Source organism: Simochromis diagramma, unplaced genomic scaffold (assembly GCF_900408965.1).
Source record: "Simochromis diagramma unplaced genomic scaffold, fSimDia1.1 OVJJ01000683.1, whole genome shotgun sequence".
Lineage (NCBI taxonomy): Eukaryota > Metazoa > Chordata > Actinopteri > Cichliformes > Cichlidae > Simochromis > Simochromis diagramma.
In genome coordinates, this window is record NW_024387158.1 from 1,751,305 (window position 1) to 1,772,822 (window position 21,518).

Genomic DNA, 21,518 nt, shown 5'->3' on the forward strand with positions numbered 1-21,518 from the left:
TATGCTAAAAAAAAGGTAAATAAATAATAAAAATCAACCCTGAGACAGACCTAAACATACCAAGCCTTCATATTGAACAGTCAAAAATGCAATAGATGATGTTATGGTGGTCAAGTCTAGTCTTTAATATCTATAATTTATACCATGACAGAGTTACATGAAAAATAGTCTCCACAGGACATTCAACTGCTTCCTTACTCAATCTTACTGCTTCCACAGGAATTACCGTAAGAGAGAAGCTAGCAGCCAGGTGCTGCTAATCAAATTCACTTGATTAACTGATCATCAGTGAATGTGTGCACCTCCAGAAAAGCTGAACTTTTGCCAGTTTGCTGCACTGAAGCATTCAGATGTGTGCTAACACAATATCACGATCTTCACAGAAGTGAAGCACATTCACCCCAGGCTTACACAATACAATGATCAGAGAAAGCTTGCAGTCAGTGAGTGGAGCGTGAACTCTTCGATAAACCAAATAATCAAATGTGAGGCCATTTGTATGACAGCTAAAGTGAGAGCTTTCTTTTCAGACTGCATGCCTGAGCATGCAGCCACAGCTCAGGGTGTATGGCAATTCACTATAACACTGTATCATAATACATTTAAAAAAGTGTTGTTGTTGTTTTTTTTTAAAAAAAAAGGTCCATCTTTCATAGACTATGTGGCACAAATTTACAGTTGTGCTCAAAGGTTTCCATCCACTCATCATGGGCTTTTTCCAGACTAGAAAGAATTTGCAGCATCCATCGAAGTGTGTGTGCAGATAAGATGCTTAGGTATTGAGAAAAGCACTTGTGTCACTGGGCGAGGCTTCAAGTAAAAAGTGCTTTGAGTGCTAAGTTAAAGTCTCAGTCCATTTCATTTGGCAAAACAAATTAACAATGGCACCCTTACATACAGAGCTGGAATTAAAATGAGTCCGGAGAAGAAAAACTCCACTGGCTTTATCAAAACGATCCACTCATTCATCACTCCTTTCCACTACAATTTTACGAAGGTTAGGAAACTAACAAAAACGCCATGGCTAGGCAAAAGAAAAAGTGTCCACACACACAGGAAAAGAAAGCTGGACAGTAGCGAGGGAGGATAAGTTGTACAGAGGTTACAGTGGCAGCGACAGCAGTGAGCAGTAAATAACGCTGCTGTTCAAACTGTGTCTTTACAGCACAGAGATGAAGGGACTGCAGGTATAGATTATAGTAATGAGCTAAACAGGATTGTAGTAGATTACAGAGGATTACATAGTGCGTAAAGCTGGCTCTGATGGGGTTGCCCGAAAGGTCATGTGGTCGGCAATGTGGGGGAAAAGCTCAGGTGATGCACGCATACGGTGTGTCCATGTGCAGGCAGAGAGCAGAGAACGGCATCAACACAGTCCTCTGCCTTCTCGTCTCAACAGGATAGTCCTGCTTATGAGAACAAACCTTGGATGTTTACATTTAATTGTCTGAGTCATCTTCCTCATCATTTCCTAAACATAATCTGTTGTTTAGCAATATGTCACATGTTTCATTCAGAACTGCCTGGATTCTGACATCTTACAGCTTAGATTTGACCTTGGTGTCATGGTGTGCTTAGCAGGTGTCCAAAACGTGGGTGCGTGTTTCCACAGAGTGTGTGTTTGCATGTGTCTGCAGAGGCAGTTGCTATTGTGCTCTTTTCCTAATACTATGACTATTAAAATTAGGCAGAACAAGGTTCAGTCCAGCACAAACTTTAGTACTGTGTGTTGCTGAAATGTTATACAGTAGGTCACACACACATTTGCACAGTGAGGTCAGATCCTCAAAGCATCATAGTTCCGATTAATAAACTATACAGAAAGAGTTTTAGCTACACAACACTGGCTGTGAGGACATAAGCTCCACCCACCAGTTGTTCAAAACTGCTCTTTAACTTGCTGGGCCCACGTCCTCATTTTAGGTTTGACAGTGTTTTAGTAGATAAAGGCGAATGGCTTAAACATGAATTGAGCTGCGGTTTGGGGAAGGCCTCGAAGGGGACTGGCGGTGGCTCCTGGGCCTGGAAGATCCCCACGTACTAAATAAAAGTAAAGAAGTTAAAGAACTGAAAAGGGGAGGGACGTAAACGAGAATGAACAGCTTGTAGAACTGGGGGAACATAAATAGATGAGAACCAGAGGGAGCATGTTTGGAGGCGTGGTCCCGCTCCTGAAATTCTGATATGAGGGGCAGCTAGTTGGGAGAAAGTAGTCTTGATGTGACAGGGTGTCCACATCAAATAGAATAAGTAAGAATAGTATAAAAAAGATTAATGGATGGTTTCTCAGAATTCTTTTTGCTCAATCAGGAAACTGAAAAGACCAAAGTTAACAGCTTATACATGTTGAACGTGTGTGTGTGTTTTACTTACATCCACAATGTCGGAGTTGGTCCTGCTCTCATGTGGTTCATTGTATTCGGTGTATTTCAGCAGAACTTTGTCCATGTCTGTGCTGGCATACTGAAACAGCTTGTTGGTGCTGTTGAAGATGATCAGTGCAATCTCACAGTCGCACAACACACTGAGCTCATAAGCTTTCTTCATTAGGCCAAATTTACGCTTAGTGAAAGTCACCTGGAAGAAAGGAAGGTAAAAGGAGAACCGTGAAATGTCTAGTTATTAATGAGTCCATCTACCATTTTGCAAATCGTCACCCTATGACATATTATATATAACTTACATGGTCATATATATGGATTTAGGTATGCAACAGAATCATCTTCATCAATTATGGAAAGCCATAAAGGTTGTGAACAGGTGTAAACTGCTGTTGAGATATTGCATGTGGCCCTGACAAAATAACAGAACATCTGAAGTACAGTGTGCCACCAGAAGAATCTCAGTATGAAAGCATAGGCTATAGAATAAAAGCATATAAGATAAAGGCATAATGTTTTTATCCTTCCTAACTCCATGCTAACTATTGGTGTCAGCAGTCAAAGACGAAACTGATAAAATGTCCAGCTTAAACAATTACAGGTTTCTGTGGCTAGGTTACTGTCAAAGGTATTACAACAAATTATTTTATATTGTCTTCAAAAACACATAACAACTACCAATAATCTTGCTCGGTCAACGGGATAGGCAAGTGAAGGCCAAATGTTTATAATAAGTAACATTATTGCCTTTCACACTGTGCTGATAAATGTATGTTCCAATGATTTGATGCTGAAAATATGGTTAAAATCAGAGTCAGAGAGGGGCAGAGAAGACAGGAATAAAGCATAGAAAAGTAAAAAATAAATAAATAAATATCAGGATAACAAGATTATCTCAACAACTTGGTAGCTTGGGTGGAGGTGGGTTGCAAATCAGCTTGCATTTGCACTACAAAGAGTACAGGTGTGTCAGGTCAGCAATCGCTGGTGCTTGCTGCTATTTTCCACACATGTCAGCCATCATAAACTGAGCCACTGACATAAAAAAGGAAATGTTATTTTTTTTTAGTATGAATAATTGTCATCAATATGACCAAGTACACATACTTTTACTGTGTTCACACCACAAGTCTGCACACAAAGAGGCACTGGTATACCTTGGTACAGACCAGGGAAGGACTAGGAGGTCAGTTCTGCCCTGTCAGGGGGGTCAGGAAGCACATGTGCCTGCATTTCCTGTCATAACAGGAAGAAAGGAACCACTCCCCCAGAAAAGATATGTGTGTGTGTTTGCGCCTGTGTGTGTCAGTGCACCTATTTACAATCAGTAGTTATAACACAGTTGTTATTTTGCCATGAGCTAGATGGTGCTGGCACATTTTGAAATGATTCTCACACACAATCACACAGTCGTGTTTGTGGGTGTCACATGACATGGTTTTGCTAGTTTGTCTGTATTAAGTGTTCTTGGTTTGTGTTGTACTTGAGTGAAAGCAGGCGAAAGAAAGAGCGTGAACATGTATATACAGCAGCGTTTCATGTGTTCACCTAAACACAGACATCCCTCTGCACAGGGTCCTTGCTCAGAGTAATCATGACTAAATGTTTCATTGCATGTCACAGAAGCTCCTTTCTTAATGAGCTCATCAATTTGTATAATTCCTCTTTCTGCTGTATGATCTTTTTGTTTGATTTGATCCTATCCTTTAATTTTTGATTTTTACTTAAGTGCAGCAGCTTTTCCTTCGTGAATCATTAAGGTTATTTTTTATTTTAAACAATGCACACTTTGGAAACTGACATGAAAACACTTCAGTTCGAGTTGTGAAGTTTTCAAGTGGAGCTAAAAATGTACCCTTAATGAACTTGTTCTATAAATACACTGTGGTGAGAATAAACCGGGGAAAGACTGAGGGGGAATCACAGGAAGAAGATGAGTCCTAAGTTCAGTCAGAGGCTGAGCCAGAAAAACTGTTTAGTAAATATAAAAAAAAAACCTCTTTAAGTACTTTCAAGGAGATGTTTTATACTCATTTCCAGCTCAATTCAATTCAAATAATCCTTCTTCAGCTTATACTTGGCCCGGTGCAGCTCCTTAGTTTATCCTTTACCTGCAACAAGGCAGCATGGAGGCTGAGTGGTTAATTGAATTGAATTTAAACTTGCGGAAGTGTACCTCATAAGATTCTGTTCTTTCATATCTCAGTGATTAAAATAATAAACTGGAAGCACACTGTGAAATAAGTGCTAGTCAGAGTCTTACATCACTTACATGTCTGTTCCGTTCATCCATAATCCGTGCTATCTGGATCTTCTTTCGCCCCATCTTTTTTATCGTTGACTGTTTTTCTTTTTCAGAACTGTCGTATTTTCAGGTTCCTTCGATTTACTTCCAAGTCCTCACGCTTTTTCACTTCTCACTTTCGAACTGTTGTGTGGTTCCTGCAGAAAAACAGCAATAAACAAATCGAGATTAACAAAACTTATGTATACTACAAAATTCACTGTCTGTAAGTCGTGTTGATGATCAAAACTCAGAACGTTTTTTGTTTTACAAATGGGATTTTACACACACACGCACACGCACAAAGAAATGTGTGTGTCTGTGTGGTTTTCTACATTTCAACCCACTCCCAATTAACCAAAACAGACTCCAACAGGAACATGTATGAACACATACATGCATAATTGAAATAATTACCAAAAAATTAATTGTGAGTGGGTATCTTCTCATGCTACAGTGCACAGTTTAACTGACATGCACGCGTGGTCAGGCAGCACATTCTCTGTTTGCATGTCACCGCTGTTGTATCCCCCAGACACACCCATAAACCCAGCTTCCTCAAGGGGTTTACTGTACACTCAGGAGGAAGTGAAACAACTGGGCATGTCAGAATGCAAATGATAAAGACGGAGGAGTCTGGCAATGTCATACGGTATATAAAAAAACATCTACGTTTGAAAAACCACAGTCGCAGACTGGAATTAGGTACATCTCAACCGCTCACCAGAAAACTTCCTCTTTGGGCGGAGCTGAATCAGACAAGAGAGCGGGAAACACCACGACCCAACCCCAACTACAGTCTTTACCCTCAGACTGGTGTCTTTGAAAATCAGTCCTAAGCAGAGCTTGAAAAAGGACAATTCACTGATGAAAATTACAATTTGATAACACAAGTAGAACTTACATAACTAACAGTTATTCAGTAAATTGTGTTTTTTTTGTACCGTCTTTAATCTAGCCTTCAAAATCTTGATGAGCAAAGGACAGAACTGAATGAGAAACAACCCACACTCAAATAGCAGGAACTAGTTAAAAAGAACTTCAAGTAGGACCATGATTTCTAAAACCAACACCATGTTGTATTTGGTAAGACTTGAAACTATCAACAAGACCATAAACTGATCAGACAAAGGCTGACTGCGGTCACAGATCCGGTAAGGGATTTCAGTACAACTAAATTTCACTTGCTTTGGCAACATGAGGAGCTAACCTCTCAGGGTACCCACTGTTACCACAAGTAGAAATCTAGCCATTATTCCGGTAAGAAAAAACAAAGGAAATAAGGAAGTGAAACTAGTGATGTTAAGAGTGTGCAGCGTCGATATATATAAAACATTAATGTAGCAAGTTTTCAGTGGTGGGACATCAGAGAAAACCCACACAGCGGACATTGCAAACTCTACACACACAAAACCATACTCTCCTGCTTATTCTAAGCTCAACGGTATAATATCTAAGGCAGTTTTCATTTCCCTGCACATGCATTTTTACTGGTTCATCTTGTGACTAACAGTTAACACAAAAATCAGGTACAGGACATCATCATATGTCATTTCTTCCATTTCTTCCAAAAGCATCTTCCGACTTTTTGTGATTATTTCTGTAATTGCACAAAATGTAATGCAAGTTACATACCAGTGCCTCTAATGCAGCTGAAAGGGGGCTAATTTTTTGTTTTAAATGACCCATGCAAAGATTTAATTCTCTGGAAAAAGGCACAGACTTTAAAATGATCTGTTCTTTCACAACTATGTGTAAAGACAGACTGCATGGATAGGTGCTTGATTTTAGACACCTGTCGCAAATCGACTGAAAACACATGAACTCAAAGAGGGATCCAATACTTTTGACCATGCAGTGAGTGTGTGAGAAGAATCACAGTGAGCAGTATGTGGCGTTGTGTTACTAAAGCTCACATTTAAGAGAAAAGAGCCTCCTGTCCTCTTGGTGCAGAATGTGACAATTCTTAGTAGCAGCATGAATCTAAGCAAAGGGTTTGTTAATAACTTGTGTTGCACAGAGCATAAAGCAGGATGTGAGCTAAACAGGGGACATAGAAAATTTATGCTTAATATAAAAGCAAGCGTACCAGTTAATGCAGTGTGTGTGTGTGTGTGTGTGTGTGTGTGTGTGTGCGCGCGCGCGTGTGAGTGAGTAAGTGAGACTGCGTATGCCATGTGACCTGTGTCACACTCCTGAAGTGGCGCTTAAGAGCACGCTGAATTAACTGGATGTTCACACATGCAGGAACAGACGCCCACAAACAAACACACATGGCAGGTTTTCTTGGCAGCTTCTCTGCCGTCATCATCATCGCCGCACTGCGAGGACAGAAGAGGTGTGACTGTTAAGGTGGTGTCAGCCTTTGGGCACACAGGATGAAACGAACAATAAAATAAGGATTTATGCCGATGTAAGTGATGACGAAGGTGTGTGCTCTCTGAACAAAAGCTAGAATGACTTTGCTGCAGAGTGTACTTCTTTTTTTGCCTCATCTCTTTATAACCATCATCATCACTATTTAAAAGGTATGAAGGCTACCATGGAACTAAAGTGGCCCAAATATACATATACATACGTACATATATAAATATCCCATCCAATTACCGGCCAATAACCTGCCTCAGTACCACGTGGAAACTCCTTTTAGGCATTATAGCAGCTAAGATGAAAAGGCACATGGTGGGGCACAGAAAGGAATTGGCAAGAATACCACAGGAGCAAAACACCAGCTACTGGTAGACCGAGCAGTCAGCCGAGACTGAAAGACTAGGCTGACCAACCTGTGCACCGCCTGGATTGATTACAAGAAGGCCTATAAGACAAAGGAGTTGATAGTGGACTTCCGGAGGTGCAGAGAAGTACACACCCCCATCACCATCAACGGCGCTGCTGTGGAGAGAGTGAGCAGCTTCCGGTTCCTTGGAGTACATCTGGCTGAGGATCTTACGTGGTCAGTACACACAAACAAAACAGTGAAGAAGGCGCAGCAGCGCCTCTTCTTTCTCAGGAGACTGAAAAGATTCCGCATGAGCCCCCGCATCCTCAGGACCTTCTATCACTGTGCCATTGAGAGCATCCTCACTGGATGCATCACCACCTGGTATGGCAACAGCACCGCCTACAACTGCAAAGCTCTCCAGCGAGTAGTGCGGTGCTCTGAACGGATAATTGGAGGTGAGCTTCCCTCCCTCCAAGACATCTACAGGAAGCGCTGCCTGAGGAAAGCGGGGAGGATCATCAAGGACTCCTGGTATGCCTAGAAATGTATGGGGGATGTGGCGTACAACACTAGATGCCAACTTCAAGCCAATAGTACAAGTTACCATCAAGTGACTTGTACTATTGGTACTAAACCATCAAAGGTTTGCCAAGCTTGGCAAACCTTTGTAGCAATCGATTCACTGCTACACCCACCACCAGGATATACAGCAATGACATCGGAATGTTGTTTGCACTACCAGAAGGCAACATTGCAGACATAGAGGACAGTTACAAATACCTGGGGATCCCACAGGCAAATGGGAACCATGAAGAGGCCTCTAGGAAAGCTGCAACCACCAAGTACCTGCAGACGGTCAGGCAAATACTGAGAAGACAGCTGAACGGTAAGAACAAGATCCGGGCTATCAACACCTACGACCTGCCCGTGATCAGGTACCCTGCTGGGATAATAAACTGGTCAAAGTAGGAGATAGAAGCTACTGACATCAAGACAAGGAAGCTCCTAACCATGCATCGAGGGTTTCACCCTAAGTCCAGCACCCTGAGGCTGTATGCTAAGCGGAGGGAAGGTGGCCAGGGACTAGTGAGTGTCAGCACCACAGTCCAGGATAAGACTGTGCATTTTTAGTAAATACCTCAGGCAGCAGAAACCCAAGAAAGAGGAGGAACCATCATGGAAAGTCAGGCCCCTGCACGGTACATACCACTTGCAGATTGGGATGTCACCAACTTTCTCTAAGTCCTATCAGTGACTGGACTGAAAGACAGCACACAGACATAAATCATGGCAGCACAGGAACAAGCTCTGAGTGCAAGATCCATAAAGGCTGCGGTCTATCACACCAGGCAAGACCCCAGGTGCAGGGTGTGTAAAGGTACCCCCGAGACAATCCAGCACATAACAGCAAGGTGCAAGGTGCAAGATGCTAGCACACAGGACATACATGAAACGGCATAACCAAGTTGTCAGCATTGTATACAGAAACATCTGGAAGTTACGAGGTCAAAATGGAACACCCCGCCTAGGGTGGTTGAAAATTACTGAGCTAAGATACTGTGGGACTTCCAGATACAAACAGACCAACAAAATGGTGGTGGCTAACCAACTGAATATAGTAGTGGTAGACAAGCAGAGGAAGATGGCCGTAGTGATAGACGTAGAGATACCGAATGATGGCATCTTCTGAACAAGGAACATTTGAAGCTGAAGAAGTACCAAGGGCTCAGAGAAGAGCTCAAGAAGATGTGGAGGGAGAAGGTAACAGTGGTCCCAGTGGTCATCGGAGCACTAGGTGCAGTGACTCCCAAGCTAGGTGAGTGGCTCCAGCAGATCCTAGGAACAACATCCAAGAGCTCTGTCCAGAAGAGCGCAGTCCTAGGAACAGCTAAAATGCTGGGCAGGATCCTCCCATGTATCTGGTAGAGGATCTGAGCTTGAGAGATAGACCGCCTGCAGGGGCAAGAGGTGAGTATACGTCAATGGACACTGTACTGGTGACCACTTTTCAGCTTAACCAATCTAAAAATAAAAACATAAGGTTCTGAACCTTAATTACCTATGAAAACTACTTCTCATTTCAGCCCTGGTGTTCACATCTCTACTTGTTTTCATGTTACACAATCTAAAGAACAAAGATTGACTGCACTCTGAGAAGATCCATCCAAATAATAATTACTACTAAAACACTTTTGTATAGTGTGTTAGTTCACACTAAATGTGTGAGCTGAATCAGTCTGCCATGTCACAAATAACACATAAATAATCCATAAAACAACAACCAACCGCTCAATGTAACCACTGAGAATTCAGTAAAAGATTTTGTATAAAATAAGGCTGTTGGCAACAGGAGAGAAAGGCAGCATCACTTTAATTGATTAAAGCTGAAACTGCAGTGCTGGCTTTAGTGGTTTGTTCATGTTGATCACGACGCTTCTGCACTCGTCATGTGCTTCAAAACCCCTCAGTGGTTCATACTGTGTGCCCGAGTTATAAAAGCAAGAACAATGAGTAAGAAGACATTTTTCAATGTTTTGTGTTTGCAGCAGATGGCCGCCACTGCCTCAGCCATACTCTGCCAGAGGTCTTCCTGTTAAAAGGGACTTTGCCCTCACCCAGTGTTTGATCATAAGGTATCACCTGATCTCATGGGGTTCACTCTTAAATAGATGCCAAAGTGTAACTTTTTTCATGGTAAATTGACTGATTCTTATATACTGTACACATTTTCTGCTCTCAAGAAGCACTCAAAGCACTTTATACAGCATACCTCATTCACCCATTCATACAAGCACTTTTTCTATCTAACTTTCACACACATTCACACTCCAATGCATGCATCTAAGAGCAACTTGGGGTTAGTATCTTGCCCAAGTCTGGCATGCAGACTGAAGCAGCCAGGGATCAAGCCACCAATTTTCCGATTAGTAGATGACCAGTTCTACCTCATGAGCTACAGCCACACAGAAAAGGCTTCTTCCTTTGTAGACAGAGAAACAAACTTCTCCGCCTCAGTTCTCACTTATACAATGGAGGAAAAACTTACACTGTGTAATTTCCTTTACCTCATCCCCATTACTGTCTACTTTTTTGTTGTTGTGTCAAAAACAAACAGACAGCTCATAGAATAGAATAGAATAGAATAGAATAGAATTCAACTTTATTGTCATTGCACATGTCACAAGTACAAGGCAACGAAATGCAGTTTGCATCCATCCAGAAGTGCTTTAGCCATGATATAGATATATTACAAAATATATATTAACAATAATATAGGTATATAGATATATTACAGAAATGAGTCTATTATGGGTATGTTACAATGTACACGGTAAGAAGGTATGTTATGAATATGCTATAACTAAAAGTATGTACAGGCTGTAGTGGGTATACAAGCTATGTACAGGCTATGAACAGGATATAAATATGAAACTATACAGAAATATGAAATATAAAGCTATACAGAAATATGCAAGTTATAAACAGTTGTAAACAGTTGTAGAATTATAATTATCGTATTGTACAGAATGATTGTTCATGACATGAAGCCCCATAGTTGTTGTTGGTATTGCCACAACAAATGACCAAAATTAAGCAGTTATTTTACAGTATCAAAATCGTCTGCAGCAAGTAGCAGCATGCCGACTAAAGAGCATTACATGAATATCTCGTGTGTGAGTCATCCTGCCTGTGAGCCTTCCTCATTTTAGGACATTACAAGGAACAACATGGTTTAAATTTAGGGCCTCACAGGCGAGCACAGTCAGCATATTGTAGGGAATTTTAGGCCAAATGGAGATGTAAGCTGGTGAAGGAAGATTGCGTAAAACAATAAAAAAATCAGTATGTGGGCACTTGTCTGCCAGTGATTTAACGCAGTTTGATCTTTTCTTGGATGACGGCAAATCTACACCCAGCTCACACTCCACACGCCCACATGCACGAACCTCCCAGGTATTTTTAGACTCGTTTTAAAACAGGATTCCAAAAATACAAGAATGAACTTTTTACCCTGAACAACAATACGGCTGGTTTTTGGTTCACAGACAGAGGAACAACTGTTAAACAAAGGAAAAGATGAAAATCAGCCGTCTCACGCAGCCCTCAGCTGCTCCCTCGGCAATTATTTTCCTACACACCAAACCTCACAGAGTGTGGCTGTGTGTATGTGATTGCCTATGTGCTGTACATTTTTTCTGTGTGTGTGTGTCTTGTTACATAGGAACGGCTAATGGCTGACATGCGGCAATGCCCTTGTATTTCTTGGCAGGACACCGCATGTCTCTATATAGAGACATAGAGCCAGAGAGGGTGGGGGTGGGTGGAGACTGCGGGTGTGAGGGGTCTGACAGATACAGGATGTGGATGGTGAATTCTGAATGGTCCCATGTGATCACTGCCTTCAGTGAGTCTAATGTTGAGTGATTTTAGATCAACCTGGAAGTGAATCATTTGAAAAGCAGCAGCTACAGAGTGAGCAGAACTAAGGGTGCTGGAATCAACATGCAATGAATCAAATGTGTCATGTGAGAAGACTGCATGAGTGTTATTTCTGCTAATACCACCTGCTGTGATCAGTCTTCTCTCAGTAACAGGCAGTGATGGGAATAGCGGCGTTACAAGTAATGGCGTTATTAACGGCGTTACTTTTTTCAGTAACGAGTAATCTAACTAATTACTATTTGTATCTTTACAACACTGTTACCGTCACTAACAAGAAAATGCGGTACGGTCGCGTTACTATTTTTCAACAGACAGTTGAAGCTGTGTTCAGCTTATCACATCTTATATCAGCTGCACGGAAGTAGCTGTAAGTAATCTGGGCGCTACAGCTTTAAGCAGCTGTGTGCGCTCCCGCGGGTGGCAGTCACTTTTGGCACAACACCTGGAGCTAAGGGGGCAAAACATTGCACGAGTGCTGCTGTTTGACTAAGGAAGAATTAAGTAATCGTGGTAAGCCAATCCCATGACCACTTCAAGATGACAAAGCAACAAGGTGACATATACCAGCTTTTAAATTGTGTTGATAGGCCACGTAAAACCAGAGTCATGATAAACAATATATACGCAGCGTTTTTTCCTCAATAGTTTTGTCACGTTTACTGTCTAAGGACAGCGCTAGCAAGCACTCTCTGCTTATGACCATAAAACAAGAAACAAAACAAAAAACAGCCCGTTCATGTTGGTGGAAAAATGCACCATGTCGACCAATCAAAAAATGATATCGCACCATGACATTTGTCTGTGAAGGTTCTCAGTCATCCAGGTCATCGTAGTCTAAGGAGCTTGCAAAGAAAAGCGTCTGGACTTCTTTAAGTTGCTTGAGGACGTTTCACCTCTCATCCGAGAAGCTTCTTCAGTTCTAAGGTCAAATGGTGGGGAGTCCCAGATTTAAACCTAGTGGGAGTATCCCCCCAAAGAGGGACAAAAGGACCCCCTGATGATCCTCTAATCGCCTGAGCCAAGGTGTGAAAGCGGGTGTGGATCCCAATCAGCCAGGGTTTCGGGTGAACTCATTGTGAATCCTGGCCCCACCTTATCATGCGAATTCCTGAGGTCAGATGGCCCAGGATGTGAGTGGGCGTTAAGGCGTCTGGGGAGGGAACTCAAAACTGGATTATAGATGGCAGACATTTGGTGTCGTAAACCCCCGCCTCTGTTCAAAGATGGTCGCTCACAGTGGACGTAGATGGCTTCTTTCACTCCTCTTTCAAACCATCTGTCCTCTCTGTCCAAAATGTGAACATTGGCATCCTCGAAAGAGTGTCCTTTATCCTTAAGATGCAGATGGACTGCTGAGTCTTGTCCTGTGGAGGTGGCTCTTCTATGTTGTGCCATGCGCTTGTGAAGTGGCTGTTTGGTCTCTCCAATGTAGAGGTCTGGGCATTCCTCGCTGCACTGTACAGCATACCCCACATTGTTAAGTTTGTGTTTAGGAGTTTTGTCTTTCGGGTGAACCAGTTTTTGTCTGAGCGTGTTGCTGGGTCTGAAATACACTGGGATGTCATGCTTGGAGAAAACTCTCCTGAGTTTTTCTGATACACCGGCTACATAGGGGATGACAATGTTGTTGCGTCTGTCTTTCTTATCCTCCCTCGCTGGTGTCTGGTCTTCTTTTCTGTGCCTCTTTGCTGACTTTATGAACGCCCAATTAGGATAACCGCACGTTTTGAGTGCTTCCTTTACATGTGTGTGTTCCTTCTTTTTTTCTTCAGGCTTAGAGGGAACATGTTCTGCCCGGTGGTGTAGGGTCCTAATTACTCCAAGTTTGTGTTCCAGAGGGTGATGGGAGTCAAAGAGGAGGTACTGGTCCGTGTGTGTGGGCTTCCGGTAAACCTCGATGCTGAGGTTGCCATTCTCTTCAATGTGCACAGCGCAGTCCAGGAAAGGCAAACAGTTATCCTTTGTGTCTTCCCTGGTGAACTTGATGTTTTTATCCACAGCGTTAATGTGCGCAGTGAAGGATTCCACTTCTTGTGTCTTGATTTTGACCCAGTTGTCGTCTACATATCTGTACCAGTGGCTGGGTACTCTTCCTTTGAAAGAGCCAATTGAGCCAATGACATTTGGTTGTTTAGGAAGAGGGGGACGTTTTAGGAGTGACGGCGAGAGAGAGAGAGAGCGAGTTTTGAAATGTGAGAAATTTGTGACGTTTTGCATGTTTGGAGAGTGTAGTTAATGTGTTGTCTGGTGTAGTTAGTGTGTAGTGTTGTGGATAGTTTTGTGTTGTGTGTCAGAACAATGAGGCAACTGCTGAATGAAAAAAGGAGTAGTGATACACCTGCTGCTGTCAGACCTGCAGGTATCTGTGATGTTCTCCTTTATAGTGGACAGAAATAATTTTTTTGGAGTGGCACAAATAATTTGTGTGACATCTTATTGAATGCAGAACAGCTGATGGTTATGTAAATAGTTTGAAGGTTATTTAAAAAAAAGGGTAAAAGGTAAATGGGTGCAAATAACTTTGTTGTTTGGAAAACTTGCGCGTATGATTTTAAAATTTATATTTGAATTTAAAGTTATGAAATATGAGTCAATAAACATGTTTGTGGTTGTTACAGTAAAAAATATAACTTTTTCTACTCAGATGTTTTTTGTCTGATTTTAGATCAATTGTGTTAATACAATATGTCAAAATGAAAACACAACTGTAAATTCAGACACGTGAGGTTGTGCTGAAAAGAATGATACCAAACAAGACAAAGTAAATAGTTTTTAAAGGTGAAATGCAGAGGTCAAATCAAAATAGTTAAAAATGGCCAATTATACCCCGGACCCCATGGTTAAACATTTTTTTAAAGTAACGCAATAATTACTTTTCAAGCAATTAATTACTTTTAGAATCTTGTAACTCAGTTACTAACTCAGTTACTTTTTTGAAGAAGTAACTAGTAACTATAATTAATTACTTTTTCAAAGTAACTTGCCCAACACTGGTAACAGGTACTGCAGTTCTCTGGATTTGTCCATGTTTTACTAAATGGGTATCAACAAAAGTCACAAAATGTGATTTTCCGCTACAAGCCACAGAGCTTGAAATTAGCTGTAAGCATAGAAAATATTTAATCTCAGGTCCAGATGGGAATTCTCTGATATTTCTTGACTGCAAACAGTTTTCTCAGCGTTTTCACAGCAAACAAACTCCATTTAAGCTACAGTACAGACACAACAAACAGCAGGCAGAGTTAACAACTAGCTGGTGGACACAGTGAGGCATAGGACAGCAGTAAATCATGCCGGAAATCTGACTCCATCCCAGGCATCCCAGTTCACAAGAACCACCAGACATCAGGAACAGGAGCAAGTCACACCTGATGCGTTCCAGTTCCAGAACTGGTTCTGAATGTGTGGACTCGCTCCTGCTAGCAACACTCCTCAAGGTAGAAAGAAACAATTGTTTAGACCTATGTTAAATTGTTCCTAACAGGTTGATTACCTGTGAAGGTGATGACTAAAAAAAGAGCTAAAAGACAGTGAACACAACTCCAAATAGAGCATCAGTTTACTCAGCTTATCGAGACGCTGCTAGTTAAGAAACTTTTATGATTTTTATTATGAGGTGACATTATCTGGAAGTTATTGTAGAAGATAACACTGGCAACTTAACTGATTTAGTACAAATATATTGTTGCTAAGTTGACAGACGCAGTGATAACACATTGTAATGGTGGTGCAAAGATCAACAAGTATTTATGGTTGTGTAGCCATGTGGTAATCATTAAATATCTCAGTAACACACAGCACACAGTAGTTTTTTTTTTAATGGTGTGCACTCAAAAGACATTTTTGGAGCAAAAGAACCCATTTAATGAACTCTCACTTGATTTCTCCCTGCTGGATTTTAATCTTAATTGAAGTTCTGGATTTTAATGACCATAAAAACGTGATAACTTGGATACTATTATGATGATTTTTTTTTTTGTATTTTGTTCTATAAAGCACCCATTTTGTCTTTGACAGCGCTTTCTTTATAGGGTGCACTTTTTCACTGGGGTTTGGTAACCTGATCTTCTTTGGAGATGACCTCTCTGGGGGATTTATCCTGGAAGAACCAGGATATAAATGCAAATTCAGAGAGAATGTTTAACCCCCAAAAGATAAAAATGTTACTCTAGTGTTTTTTACAGCATTTCTGAGCTCACACTTTAAAAAAACCTACAATCAAGTTTAGCTGTTTTGTGTTGCACTTTGACAAAAACACATGGAGCTACAGAAGAAATGGCTGTCTCGTCACTCTTAGAGGACCTACTGCTAATAAACAGAACTCGCTGAGAAAAGTCCAGGGCATTTTATTTCGAAAGCCTACTTTCCGTAAACCAGCTGGCTCCACCCAGCTCTGTCTCACAGAAACACTGATAAGGGAACTACTATAGTACACTTAAACATTCAGGCTGTTCTGTCCAGCGGTGGCATAAAGAAATCATTTCAGACCTCGGGCGTTTTGATACCTCTGTACAATACTTTGTTCAATTTTCTACCTACTGTGGAAGTGGACATTAAAAAAATGTTGGAAGACTTTTACTATTGGCAAATTTGAACTTTGGGAGGAAAGCAACCTCATGAGTACTGCACACAGCAGGCTAACAGCTGGTGTGTGGTGTGGGAGAGCTGTGCAATGCTTCAAAAGTGCAAAAAGCATATTGGTTATGTTTGGGTGCCTGATACGAGGCAGAGCAATATGATAGCAAAGTTCAAAGTCTCTCATAAACTTTTACCAACAAATAAGTATGCAAGGCTAAACTACTGATTAAAGTTCCTTTTAAGGCTTCAGATATAGACATGTGTAACCTGATCTAATACATGTGGTTTGGTTAGGGACATCCCTCTATAAGCAGCAGATGAGTCACTTTGTGGCACAGACACTAAAACACATGCTCAGCATAAGCGAATGACATCATACAGACATTTGCAGCATCTTTAAAGGGTTTTACATTTATCTGTGCAAAGCTATGATGAACTGGAGTGCAAGTAAATGTCTGTTTCAGAAACACACAACACAAAATTCTAACATTTTATTTAAGAAAGTACTATTTAGTATTTTGGGCCACTGAGTGGCTCTATAGTGTAGTGGTTTAAACATTCACCTAACAAGCAAAAGATCCCCAGTTCTTTGGGTTGTTGGAAGACACAAATTTTGGCAGGTATAAAAGCTGAATACACCCGTGGCTTTCTTTCTACAATGGAAATCAAATATTTATGGGACCATATCTGTTGCAGAAGGTCCCATAAATGTGTGGCACTTGTAGGTTGCTTTGCTTTCACTCTTATGTCCAGTTCATCCCAAACCAGCTTGATGGGGTTTTGCTGGCCCGAGACCATCACAATTACTCCTCCATGTTTGACAGTTGATGCCACACACTGTAGAACCATGCTTTTGCCTACTGGACATTATACAAAGATGCTGTGTGATGAACTAAAGATTTGAAATTTTGATTCATCAATCCATAATACCTTCTTCCAGTCTTCAGTAGACCAATGGCGGTACCATTTCAAGCTATTCATTGGACTTGAACGACTTGAACTGCAATAAATAACTGAAAAAAATGGGGTGTTCTAAAACTTTTGACCAGTAGTGTATATATTTCAACACTTCGTATTATTTAATTTAGTTTAGTCAGTTACTGTTCTTACTTTCTTAGAGCAACTCTGACCTCATCATTTCCTCAGGGATGAATAAATTATTCTGATTCTGAATCTCAGAATACTACATAGATATAATGGGGAACACATCAGGCTTGTGTATGGCTGCGTGCCCTATTATAAATGTATATTATTAGCTGGGACCACATCTTCATTTAGGTTTGACAGTGTTTCTAGTAGAATTTAAGTAACAAGGGGGTGTGGGACACCCTGTGACCACCTCTGCACATGCCCCCTGGATGCATGCTGTATGTAAACTTAAGTTTTGTCTCGTATAATCTCACCAATGTAATTCTAAAAGTTGCTATGAGCAAAAAAAAAAAAAAAAAAAAAATTATATATATATATATATATATATATATATATATATATATATATATATATATATAAATAATGCCTGCTTTCCAAATTTAAATATTATTATTTATTTATTATTATTATTATTATTTTTTCACTGATTATACAGTCATTTTTTATACAACAACTTTAGATCCTGAACTGGTGAACGAGATCACCTGAGAAGATACAGTACCGGAGACATATAACTTCAACTATTATTTATTTATCAAGATTCTTGTCATATTGGCTACAGCTGGTCAGTTTCTGGGTTACACAGCTTCAGCCTTTAATAGTGGTCACTTACAACAAACCTGCCTCATCAGGAATTCATCCCGTCCAGATAAGCGCCTCGATAAGCAGGCGGATGAATAAGTACAGTTTTTTCCATCAGCTGCAAACTTTCTCCAAGCACTCACTCCAACTGTCTTACCTGCGCTGCTGCAGCACAGCGGAAACATTCCTGAGGCGGAGCGGCGACGGTACAGGAAAGGTCCCGAGTGACTCCACCAGTCTGAACCGGAGGGCAAGTCGAGTACCGATCCGAAATGTAAACTACGTGATAGTACGACCAAGCCGAACAAAATAAAGACAATTAAATTAAGTTAGCAAGGAGCCGACACCGGAATACAAGTTGTCCGGAAACCGGCGAGCCTCCTCTGACTGTGGAATCCGATGTGCAGACAGAAAAGGATAACCCGCTGCTGTTTGCTTCCTCTTGTTTATTTGTCAAATGCCGTGTCAAGCCAGCATCGCGCGCGCGCACACACACAAAGCGCACTGAGGTGAAGCAGCTTACCTCCTCGCTCACTCCCGCATGTCTAATTATTTGTGACTTCCCTCCGTCCAGCGGATCACTCCATCGGTGAGTCTCCTCCTAGAGCACGCGCTTCTGACTGTCAACGAGCACCTGGACGTCAGGAGGCGGCATCGTCACGCGGGCACACACAAACACACACACACAGACACAGAGGCAGAAACACAAAAATGAAATAAACGAAACTTGCGAGGGAAAACAACGAGATATATTGGTTAAATAAAAATAAATGTGCAACTAGATTCTAGTTACACAATCTAGACTGAAGAGCCATAGTCTAGATTGTTTCTTGATTATTTCCATTTGAATTCATACTTTCAACAGGTCTACAAACACGGGAACACACTGTTTACTCTTGTTCAGGCTCACTACTGTCTCTCTGTGGAAACTACTGAAAAGTGCACCAATTCTCTGCAAATGGTAGCTACTCATGATGAGTGGTTGTTGATTAGTGGTCATGACAATTTACATATTAATGATCAGGAAATTGGCCTCACAGTCCATTGTTCGTCAGTGGCGCTAGTTTCCGTCATTATGTAAATGGCTGTTTATAATGTTGAGGAAACCTGCAGTCATTTGAGAATGAAGAAGTCAGTGAGTGATAAAACATTTCTCCCACTGAAAATGCTACGTCGAGATGAACTGAATCAACATTTGGGGGTTTCCTTGCCTGGGTGATTGAGCATGCAACAAGACAACTAAGTTAAGAATTTGAACTGTCAAAGACATAATATAGTTTACACCTGTTAATTAGGCTTCACTTTTTTGGTGATAGTTTCTGTTTTGTTTTCTTCACTTTCTGTCATAATTTATTCATTTCTCAAGAGTTTTTTATGTGTTCACACTCATTTTCAGTGGAAGCTATAAATGTATGTTTGACAGCAACAAAGCTGACCTCGACTATAATTTTTCAGTGTTGCAGTTGTGATGAAACATGCCATGTTGGCACACTAACACACGAGTCCACAGACGACGTTGCAGCAAGTTGGTAAGAATGTAGCCTTTGTTGCTCATATTGTGAACTTAACATTTAAGTGTCTTTATTTCAAAGGGACTTTATCTTCTGTCATCTATGTCCTGTTTCACTGGTGAATGCTTATATTTAACACTTGAACTCAAGGTATGTACAAGTATCACTGAGTAAAAAGCCAACACTTCAGGGTGCATTAAACACACATTTTTTTCTACTCTTGGATCTATATGATGCCATGCAGAGTGTATATCTCTAATATGGTCTCCTCAAGAGCACTGACTCCTGGTCCACATGCTGTTCAGGTCTTTTGTTTATGAGGTGCAGCCAGTCAGAAGAAAGTTGTTTAAAACAGAAGCTCAAGCTAAAACTGATGGCTTCAGTCGTGAACCTAAGCTCCACCAACACCCTGTATAAGGTTAATAAGGATTCTGTTGAACTATGATACAAAGCTACTCTAATAGAGACTACTGGAGTAACTTTACATCTGATAGGTCCCCTCACAAATGCTGACAGGACGACAAGTCAAAACATTTTACTGGGAAATCCCTTTGTGGAAATTTGTGTATTCCCCTTTTCATATGGAGAAAGTAAGTGGAAGACTTCTCAGAAATTAAGTCTATTTTATTTCCATGAAAGTACAGAAGAAGTGTCCATTATATTTTTAAATATTTTATCTGTTATATTTTTAGATCTTTATTCCTGATGGCAACAATTTAATGTCATCACATGCTGACATATGTGGCATATGTTGATTATGTTTGCTTTGTACATATCACTAGGTAGCTGTTGCTGTGCAGTGTATAAATTTTAAAAAATCAAAAGTGTTAAAAATGTTGTAAGTCTTGGATAAATGCAGCATGTACAATATCACATATAATTATAAGATTTTTTTTTTATTTTTTTATGAAAACAGCTGGTCACAAACACTACTGAATGAACCCAAAGACACATGGCTTCTTCTACTTGGTTTAGTTGGATTTCACCATAAACAGATACATAATAGAGTGATGGTTTTATCTGCTTTAATTCTCATCAGCTTTCCTATTTTATCTGACAGGCAGCATAAACAGCTTTGGTGACACTTTCATCTGCCTGTCATTGGTCTATATATTAGCTGTTAACCACAGCACATCATTCCACAATTTTCATTTATAAAACTTTATTTCTCTTGTGCATTTCTCCCAATTTCTTATACTGTTTACATTTTCTTATTATTAGTTCTTCAGTCAGCTGTAGAGCCTTCAAACTTGTGCACAAGGCACTATATGAATAAAGTTTGATTGACAGATGATTTATTATGCATGTATGCATTAATATATCCAGCTCATACTGTGAACAAATTTGAGATTTGAAGGGAGAGGAGGACGTTACAGAAGTAGAAATCACATGTTGCCCAATTAGGCAACATGTGATTAGGTGTTCTAAAACTTTTGACTGGTAGTGTGTGTGTGCATGTGTGCGTGCGTGTGTTAGATTCAAATTATTGTAGGGTCTTTACCTTGCGATATAAAGCGCCTTGAGGTGAGTGTTGTTGTGATTTGGTGTTATTTATACACATAAATAAATAAGTACATTAAATAAAATAAATAATATTACTCATCCTTAAGTTCTCCTTCACACTTTTTATACTACAGGGTGGGCCATTTATATGGATACACCGTAATAAAATGGGAATGGTTGGTGATATTAAAGTCCTGTTTGTGGCACATTAGTATATGTGAGGGGGCAAACTCCTCAAGATGGGCGGTGACCATGATGGCCATTTAGAAGTCGGCCATGTTGGATACAACTTTTGTTTTTTCAATAGGAAGAGGGTCATGTGACACATCAGACTTATTGGTAATGTCACAAGAAAAACAATGGTG

General features: G+C 40.6%; 1 protein-coding gene across 4 annotated transcripts in view; it reads right to left on the minus strand.

Annotated features, from left to right (window-relative positions):
• mef2ca (myocyte enhancer factor 2ca) overlaps positions 1-21,518 on the minus strand; it is a 38,721-nt gene that overhangs the window by 13,594 nt on the left and 3,609 nt on the right. For 2 of the 4 annotated variants that reach the window (XM_040048783.1, XM_040048786.1), the window contains exons 2-4: positions 18,663-18,773; positions 4,654-4,823; positions 2,374-2,577 (exon numbers count right to left, since the gene is read on the minus strand). In XM_040048783.1, coding sequence (XP_039904717.1) covers positions 2,374-2,577; positions 4,654-4,707 — 258 coding nt within the window. In that variant the 5' untranslated portion in view covers positions 4,708-4,823; positions 18,663-18,773. The other 2 variants (XM_040048784.1, XM_040048785.1) reach the window with 2 other exon arrangements.